This window comes from Rana temporaria, chromosome 6 (genome assembly GCF_905171775.1).
Source record: "Rana temporaria chromosome 6, aRanTem1.1, whole genome shotgun sequence".
Taxonomy (NCBI): domain Eukaryota; kingdom Metazoa; phylum Chordata; class Amphibia; order Anura; family Ranidae; genus Rana; species Rana temporaria.
In genome coordinates, this window is record NC_053494.1 from 11,364,762 (window position 1) to 11,375,554 (window position 10,793).

Below are 10,793 nucleotides of genomic sequence, written 5' to 3' on the forward strand. Positions count from 1 at the left end.
TCTCTCTCTCCCCCCCTCCCTTTCACTCTCTCTCTGCAACAACCAAGATCCAAGTAAAATTTCTCAAATTTTTAATATTTGTGGCTCCTTTGTGAGGAGGAGAGTCTGTGTGTGTTTTTTTTTTGCTAGTTGGTCGTGGTTTATTGGGTCTCTACGTTGGTTATTGGAGCAGCTTCATGTTGGACTGTACATCTATGACCTCTCTCTTGGTATCACAGCTTCATGTTGGACTGTACATCTATGCAGTGCCGGCCCAAGACATTGTGCTGCCTGGAACCAAGAATGAAATGCTGCCCCCCCCCCCCCCCCTCAGAAAAAAAATCACGCCAACCAAAAGGCCCCCACATTCATTATTTTATATCATGATAACTAAAGGGGACCCGTCATGGCTCTATACATGTATATAGGAGTATAAAGAGGACCTGTCATGGCTCTATACATGTATAGGAGTATAAAGAGGACCTGTCATGGCTCTATACATGTATAGGAGTATAAAGAGGACCTGTCATGGCTCTATACATGTATAAAGGAGTATAAAGAGGGCCTGTCATGGCTCTATACATGTATAAAGAGAACCTGTCATGGCTCTATACATGTATAAAGGAGTATAAAGAGGACCTGTCATAGCTCTATACATGTATAAAGAAGTATAAAGAGGACCTGTCATGGCTCTATACATGTATATAGAGGACCTGTCGAGACTCTTTACATGTAAAGGAATATAAAGAGGACCTGTCATGGCTCTATACATGTATAAAGGAGTATTACGAGGGCCTATCATGGCTCTATACATGCATATAGGCGTATAAAAGGACCTGCCATGGCTCTATACATGCACATAGGCGTATAAAAGGACCTGCCATGGGCTCTATACATGAATCCAGGAGTATAAAGAGACCTGTGAATTGCTGGCGGCCACAATGTCTTTTGCGCAAACTAATCAATGTATGCTAATTGTGTTTTTTTTTTTTGGTACCAAAAATATGTAGAAAAATACATATTGGCCTAAACTGAAGAAAATTGTTTATTTTTCTAAATTTTGGGGATATTTATTATAGCAAAAAGTTAAAAAAATCAAATATCACCAAAAGAAAGCTCTATTTGTGGGAAAAAAAGGACATCAATTTTATTTGGGTAGCGGAGCTGGCGGAACGGGCTGGCGGGCATCAGTATGCTGCCCCCCTAAAAGTGCTGCCTGGTACCCATGGTACCACCGGGTCCCATCATAGGGCCGGCTCTGCATCTATGACCTCTCTCTTGGTATCACAGCTTCGACTTCCTGAGAGAGGACATCTTTACCGCCAAATTTTGAAGGTATAGTTTACCTTTACCAAAAAACAATCCCTATGGAGATAACTGGTGCCTGTAGATTAAAGCAAACTGTGCAGCTTTAAGAGCTGACTCCTGTGATGGCGGAAGGTGAGCGCTGACGGCTGGGAGTGTCAACAAGGCAGGAGAGGGAGTTTTTCAGTCAGGCTTCGTGTGATACATAAATGACCTACATCTGGCCATTTCTACACCTATAGTAAGGGCTTTATTCATCTTTGGTCAGAGTCGCACAGTTTGGGCCAGATTCTCAAAGAATCTCTTGAAACGCCGCCTAATTTCAAATTTTGCGCGTCGTATCTTTGTTTTGGTATCCACAAAACAAGATACGACGGCATCTGTGTTATATCAGACAGGCGTACGTCTTCTTACGCCGTCGGATCTTAGATGCAATTTTTCGGCGTCCGCTAGGTGGCGTTCCCGTGGTAATCCGCGTCGAGTATGCAAATTAGCTATTTACAACGATCCACGAACGTACGACCGGCCGTCGCATTTTGTTTACGCCGTTTCCGTTCGGCTTTTTCCGGCGTATAGTTAAAGCTGCTATACTGTATGGTGGCGTACTCAATGTTAAGTATGGCCGTCGTTCCCGCGTATAATTTTGAAAATGTTACGTTGTTTGCGTAAGTTGTCCGTGAATGGGGCTGGACGCCATTTGCGTTCACGTTGAAAACAATGACGTCCTTGCGACGTCATTTGGAGCAATGCACCCTGGGAGTTTTTACAGACGGCGCATTGACAGTTCGTTCGGCGCGGGGACGCGCTTCATTTAAATGAAACACGCCCCCTACCCGCCCAATTTGAATTCCGGCGCGAGAGATACACTACGCCGCCGTAACTTACGGCGCGAATTCGTTGAGGATTCAAACCAAAGCCAAGTAAGTTACAGCGGCGTAGCGTATCTCACATCTGCGCCGGGCGCAGCGTATGTATGTGGATCTGTCCCTTTGTTTTTATCTACAGACCCCCTTTACCTGCATAGGCAGTCTTCAAGGTTTAAAGGGTCACTAAAGGAATTTTTTTTTTTTTAGCTAAATAGCTTCCTTTACCTTACTGCAGTACTGGTTTCATGTCCTCATTGCTCGTTTCACACGGATGTCCTGACTTTCATCAGTGATCAGAAAACGAACAATTACCTAAAAATGAATCTACAAGCTTGAATGACATCACATGATTATACTTGTTCTAGATCACAAGCTCAGGAAGCCATGAGATGACCAGAATGACAGCCAGGCGATCAGCATTTTTCAGAAATGAGCCACCAGCCTCCTCTAACCCCCCTTACTTGACCCAGACATGGGCACCCTATTAACCCTCCGAGGCTCGGGCCATATCTGGGTTAACCCCTCCTCTGCTAGAGATGAGACAAGACCCCCCCCCCCCCCCCCCTCGCTTCCTGCCCTTCCTCTTCTCTTTCTTGCAGAATATTTTTTGTAGAAAAGCAGAACTCGGAGACAGACGGCAGGAAGCTGACAGAGAAGCACTGAGCATCACCCCGGGGCCTGATCAGCAGTCACAGGTAGGTGGTCGGGCACAGAGACGGGCATGGTGATGGGTGGGGTGGGTGGGTGGGGGGAGTCTTGTGATAGAGGTGCTGACTGTCATTAGACAAAGCTGGACTGAATGATGGAGAGAAGATCAGAAAACTGGTCTCATGTCTCTTTTTATGGTCCATAGCTGGCCGTCTATAGACCACGCCGGTGGTGGCGAGCGGGTGGCATCATTGGGGCAACGGAACGGGAAATGATTGTATTGGCCGATATTTTCCTAGAGCGTCCCCAGCTTAGATTGCAAAGCGTTGCGCAAACTGTTGGTGCAATATAAATCCTGTATAATAATAATAATAATAATAATAATACCTATGATAGTGTCTTAGAAGATCCCAGATCCTCAGTATCAGAAGAACTTGTGATTTGTGCCCCCCACCTCCTGTGCCGCTGTATAAAGTCGCCCACAGGGGGGGGGGGGTACAGATCTGCCACTGATAGGGACATGGAGACTTCTACAGCAATCCAGCTCTATAAAGATCCCATGGTGGTGGGGGGGGGGGGGTCGTTCTGCCCCTTTATATAACACTTTAGAGAAATCACTTCTACCAAATCCCAGCCTGGCACATAGATTGGCATCACCTAGAGAGGTCACCGCTCCATTGCTGGCAATCATTGTGAATACAATAAACTGATCACAGAGCATCTGGCAAATGTCTGGTATTATAAATGGGTAACACAACATCTCATGGCATAAAAAGGCATTGTAATATTATAAAGGGGTTTATATCATATCTAATCATATAAAGGTCTAATACTATATCTAATATCGTAATCATATAATGGACTAATACTATATCTAATATCTAATCATATAAAGGTCTAATACTATATCTAATATCTAATCATATAAAGGTCTAATACTGTATCTAATATATCTAATCATATAAAGGTCTAATACTATATCTAATATCTAATCATATAATGGACTAATACTATATCTAATATCTAATCATATAAAGGTCTAATACTGTATCTAATATATCTAATCATATAAAGGTCTAATACTATATGTAATATCTAATCATATAAAGGTCTAATACTATATCTAATATCTAATCATATAAAGGTCTAATACTGTATCTAATATATCTAATCATATAAAGGTCTAATACTATATCTAATATCTAATCATATAAAGGTCTAATACTATATCTAATATCTAATCATATAACGGTCTAATACTATATCTAATATCTAATCATATAAAGGACTAATACTGTATCTAATATCTAATCATATAACGGTCTAATACTATATCTAATATCGTAATCATATAACGATCTAATACTATATCTAATCATATAACGGTCTAATACTATATCTAATATCTAATCATATAAAGGTCTAATACTATATCGAATATCTAATCATATAACGGTCTAATACTATATCTAATATCTAATCATATAACGGTCTAATACTATATCTAATATCTAATCATATAAAGGTCTAATACTATATCTAATATCTAATCATATAAAGGACTAATACTATATCTAATATATCTAATCCTATAAAGGTCTAATACTATATCTAATATCTAATCATATAAAGGACTAATACTATATCTAATATCTAATCATATAAAGGTCTAATACTATATCTAATATCTAATCATATAAAGGTCTAATACTATATCTAATATCTAATCATATAAAGGTCTAATACTATATCTAATATCCAATCATATAAAGGTCTAATACTATATCTAATATCTAATCATATAAAGGTCTAATACTATATCTAATATCTAATCATATAAAGGTCTAATACTATATCTAATATCTAATCATATAAAGGACTAACAATACAATATACAGTAAAACCTCGGATTGGGAGAATAATTTGTTTCAGAAACATGCTTGTAATCCAAAGCACTTGTAGATCAAAGCATTTTTTTTTTACAGGGTATAAAAGAGAAGAGAGGAGCCTCTAAGTGTAGCAATAAGTTGCTACTGTAAATGTTGTACCTTCATTAAATGTAACCATATCACTACACTTAGAGGCGCTTCTCTTCTCTTTTATACTCAGTTGTGACATGACGCTACTCTTATATCAAGACATCGCTTGTATATCAAGGCAAAATGTATTAAAACATTTTGCTTGTCTTGCAAAACGCTCTCAAACCAAGGTTTTACTGTATAATATCAAATCATATAAAGAACTAATACAATATATAAAACCTAATTATATAAAGGTCTAATACAGTATATAAAATCTAATCATATAAAGGAATAAAACAGTATATAATATCTAATCATATAAAGGACTAATACAATATATAACATCTAATTATAGAAAGGTCTAATACAATATATAATCATATAAAGGACTAATACAATATATAATATCTAATAATATAAAGGACTAATACAATATATAATATATAATTATATAGAGGACTAATACAATATATAATATATAATCATATAGAGGACTAATACAATATATAATATATAATCATATAGAGGACTAATACAATATATAATATATAATCATATAGAGGACTAATACAATGAATAATCATACAAAAAACTAATACAATATAATCTCTAATCATATAAAGGGACTAATAATACAATATATAATATCTAATCATAAAAAGGACTAAAACAATATAATATCAAAGCATATGAAGATCTAATACAATAGAATATCTAATCATATAAAGGTCTAATACAATATCATATCTAAGCATATAAAGGACTAATATAATACAATAAAATCAAATTATATAAAGGACTAATACAATATATAAAAATAGAATCACATAAAGGACTAATACAATATATAAAAATAGAATCACATAAAGGACTAATACAATATTTAATATATAATCATATAATGGACTAATACAAAAAATAAACTCTAATTATATAAAGGTCCAATACATGGGTCTTCAAACTACGGCCCTCCAGTTGTTCAGGAACTACAATTCCCGTCATGTCTGTGAATGTCAGTGTGTTACAATGCCTCATGGGATGTGTAGTTCTACAACAGCTGGAGGGCCGTAGTTTGAGGATCCCTGGTCTAATACAATATATAATATATAATCATATAAAGAACTAATACAATATAAGATCTAATCATATAAAGGTCTAATACAACAGCCTAATGGTACAACAGCATACTATAATTGTCTAATGTCATTAAAAAACAAAAAGTATTACAATTTTATTAAAGCGGAACTTCATTTTTTCATCTTTCCATCTATTAAATCTTCTGCCCTTGTTGTTGTTGTTTTGCCTTTGGAGAGTAAAACATTTTTTTTCTGCCAGTAAATCCCTTATACAGCCCACTTCCTGTTTCTTGTCTGGTCATTCGCCTAGGCTTATCACATCATGCACAGCTCTCTCCCTCTCACTCTGGTGAAAGTTTGCCAGGAAAGGGGGGGGGGGTGAGTCATAAGAGGGCCAATGAGAGCTGCAGAACGGGGGGTGTGCCTCTGCGTGTCTGTGTAAATCCAGGAAGTGAACAGGCAGCAGCTTCAGCTACCCACAGTTAAAATGGCTGCAGCCAGACTCAGTGGAGGGAGATTTCTGCAGCATATTTGGCAATTATAGAATCACAGTATATAGAAAATAATATGCAAAGTGGTTGGAGGGAAGCTTCAGAACGGCAAAGATGTTTTTATTTCAAATTATGTGAGCAGACCGCAGTTCCTCTTTAAGGGGTAATATGACATGTAAAGGTGTAACCCTTTCCTCCTTTAACCCCTATCTCCTCTTTCAGGTCTCTTTACCTCCCCCAAGTCACTTGTCCACCTTGAAGTCCCTTCTTCTTCTCCGGGTCACATCTCATCCTCCACTTCTAATTGTTCAAAACTGATTGGAAGCTGTGAGGCATCACAGTTTCATTGGCTTCCTCTAGAACAGGGGTCTCAAACTCAAATTACCTGAGGGCCACAAGACAAGTTTTCATATGCCATGGGGGGCCGCATGCAAACTTTCAAACTTCAAAAACAACAGTACTGGTGTCAGCGAGCACATTATTACCACCAGCACTGGTGTCAGCGAGCACATTATTACCACCAGCACTGGTGTCAGCGAGCGCATTATTACCACCAGCACTGGTGTCAGCGAGCGCATTATTACCACCTGCACTGGTGTCAGCGAGCACATTATTACCACCAGCACTGGTGTCAGCGAGCGCATTATTACCACCTGCACTGGTGTCAGCGAGCGCATTATTACCACCTGCACTGGTGTCAGCGAGCGCATTATTACCACCTGCACTGGTGTCAGCGAGCGCATTATTACCACCTGCACTGGTGTCAGCGAGCGCATTATTACCACCTGCACTGGTGTCAGCGAGCACATTATTACCACCTGCACTGGTGTCAGCGAGCGCATTATTACCACCTGCACTGGTGTCAGCGAGCGCATTATTACCACCTGCACTGGTGTCAGCGAGCGCATTATTACCACCTGCACTGGTGTCAGCGAGCGCATTATTACCACCTGCACTGGTGTAATTCAGGGTTTGACAAATTTGCTTGGAATCTAGGAGCCAGCTAAAAAAGTTAGGAGCCAGAAAACGCGCCCCGTCCCGACGAGCTCGCGCGCAGAAGCGAACACATACGCGAGCAGCGCCCGCATATGTAAACGGTGTTCAAACCACACATGTGAGGTATCGCCGCGATTGGTAGAGCGAGAGCAATAATTCTAGCCCTAGTCCTCCTCTGTAACTCAAAACATGCAACCTGTAGATTTTTTTTAACGTCGCCTATGAAGATTTTAAAGGGTAAAAAAGTTTGTCGGCATTCCACGAGCGGACGCAATTTTGAAGCGTGACATGTTGGGTATGAATTTACTCGGCGTAACATTATCTTTCATAATATTTAAAAAAAATGGGGATAACTTTACTGTTGTCTTATTTTTTAATTAAAAAAAGTGTAATTTTTTCCCAAAAAAGTGCGCTTGTAAGACCGCTGCGCAAATACGGCGTAACAGAAAGTATTGCAACGATCGCTATTTTATTCTCTAGGGTGTTAGGATAAAAAATATATATAATGTTTGGGGGTTCTAATTAGAGGGAAGAAGATGGCAGTGAAAATAGTGTAAAATGACATTAGAATTGCTGTTTAACTTGTAATGCTCAACTTGTAATACCAACGGCCACCACCAGATGGCGCCAGCTCACATCTGGTGGTAATAACTTGTAATACCAACGGCTCACCATCAAATGGCGCCTGCGGGCCATTTATAACTGGTCCGCGGGCCGCAAATGGCCCGCGGGCCAGTACTTTGAGACAACTGCTCTAGATCATTTCTTCACCACCATTTCACTTACCTTGTTCATCTTCATCTGTCCACAGCCCTCGCCATGAGCCGGAAAGTTGTCCGCACCAGCAAGTTCCGCCATGTCTTCGGCCAACCGGTGAAAGCCGACCAGTGCTACGATGACATCCGAGTGTCGCAAAACACCTGGGACTCCAACTTCTGTGCCGTCAACCCCAAGTTCCTGGCCATTGTGGTAGAGGCCAGCGGGGGCGGAGCTTTCCTGGTCTTGCCTCTGGCTAAGGTAGGTCGGAGAGGGCATTCGGGTGGCTGTTTTTGTTGTTGACTTTGAGTGTGTGTGGTTTCTGACTTTCGGGACTCTGGTGTCATGGCATGAAGTCAGTGAAGTTAGTGTTGACCTAAATGCTGCTGTGTGTATTTAAAGCTTAGCCCCCAACATCAAACAGAGTGGGAGGGGCTGCACTTTAAGCCAATCAGCTGCATGCACATGTGCCAACATAAACAATGAGCGATGCTCATGGGATGGACTCCTGATATCCCGACTGGGTTCCTCCGCCAGAGAGCTTATGGCTCTCTAGGAGATTATGGGCCCCCTGGGCAATAGGAGATTATGGGGCCCCGGACAATAGGAGATTATGGGCCCCCCAGGCAATTGGAGATTATCGGGCCCCCTGGGCAATAGGAGATTATGGGGCCCCGGACAATAGGAGATTATGGGGCCCCGGGCAATAGGAGATTATGGGCCCCCCGGGCAATAGGAGATTATGGGCCCCCCAGCAATAGGAGATTATGGGCCCCCCAGGCAATAGGAGATTATGGGCCCCCCGGGCAATAGGAGATTATGGGCCCCCCGGGCAATAGGAGATTATGGGCCCCCCAGCAATAGGAGATTATGGGCCCCCCAGGCAATAGGAGATTATGGGCCCCCCGGGCAATAGGAGATTATGTGCCCCCCTGGGCAATAGGAGATTATGGGCCCCCCGGGCAATAGGAGATTATGGGGCCCCCCGGGCAATAGGAGATTATGGGCCCCCCGGGCAATAGGAGATTATGGGGCCCCTGGGCAATAGGAGATTATGGGGCCCCTGGGCAATAGGAGATTATGGGGCACCCGGGCAATAGGAGATTATGGGCCCCACATAATGTGGACACACAGCATACACATTCACACATACAGTATACACACATACATACAGAATACATACACAGACACACAATATACACACACACAGTATACATAAATACATACAGAATACATACACAGACACACAATATACACACAGTATACATATATACATACAGAATACATACACAGACACACAATATACACACACACAGTATACATAAATACATACAGAATACATACACAGACACACAATATACACACACACACACACAGTATACATAAATACATACAGAATACATACACAGACACACAATATACACACACACAGTATACATATATACATACAGAATACATACACAGACACACAATACACACACACAGTATACATATATACATACAGAATACATACACAGACACACAATACACACACACAGTATACATACATACATACAGAATACATACACAGACACACAATATACACACACACAGTATACATACATACATACAGAATACATACACAGACACACAATATACACACACACAGTATACATACATACATACAGAATACATACACAGACACACAATATACACACACAGTATACATATATGCATACAGTATACATACACAGACACACAATATACACACAGTATACATACACACATAATACACATACACACACAGTATACATACACAGACACACAATATACACACAGTATACATACACACATAATACACATACACACACAGTATACATACACAGACACACAATACACACACAGTATACATACACACAGAATACACACACAGTATACATACACACAGAATACACACACTGAAAAGGTACTAAAGAGGCGAAGCGGCTATAATCTTGTGATTTTTTTTAAAAAACACAGATTTTTACATGCTGTCACTGGTTTTACTGACGCTAGCAACCCTGATGGGGCCCCCTAGTGGCATGGGGCCCTCGGGCAGTGCCCGAATGGTCAGTCCGCCCCTGTGCACCCGGATGGCGAGGGGCTAAAATTTAGGCAAATGCGGTCTTCTTAGTGAAGCGCAATCCTTACGTTTGCCTAAACCTCCCCAGGCTTTATCAATCACCATTGCGTAGATTCGGTTAATGGTCTGCAGATCGGACGTATTTGTGTGCGCACATTCCACCAATCGTATGTGATTCGGGGAGGACGACGATGTTGACCAAATGTACAAATCTTTTCATTCATCCCCTCCAATCCTATTGTGATTGAGTCTTTTCTATCGAGGGAATTTGTATCTTCACGTTAATGTTCCCTTAGCGCAGTTCACAAACGTCTGATCGCGTCCTGTGTGTCAGGAAGCTGTGGTCGGGGGCAGGATGTGGGCCGGCAGAGCAGGTGAAACAATTATTCTGCACGCGTTATAGACATATATGTACATAAATGAAGAAAACAGAAGAGTTCTCAGACCGGATACGCTCGGGTGTATCTTCTCCGCTGAGTATGCAGAGGGCTGCGATCTGTAACAACCAATCAGAATTCATCTTTCTGACTGCTCTCAGTTGCTGAAAGGTGATT

The 10,793-nt window shown here is 40.9% G+C and overlaps 1 protein-coding gene across 1 annotated transcript in view; it reads left to right on the top strand.

Annotated features, from left to right (window-relative positions):
• The first annotated feature begins 2,737 nt into the window (after positions 1-2,737).
• Positions 2,738-10,793, top strand: part of CORO1A (coronin 1A) — a 30,846-nt gene continuing 22,790 nt past the window's right edge. The window contains exons 1-2 of the mRNA XM_040356168.1: positions 2,738-2,845; positions 8,194-8,399. Of these exons, the coding sequence (XP_040212102.1) occupies positions 8,202-8,399 (198 nt within the window). The 5' untranslated portion in view covers positions 2,738-2,845; positions 8,194-8,201. The remainder of the gene's footprint in view (positions 2,846-8,193; positions 8,400-10,793) is intronic.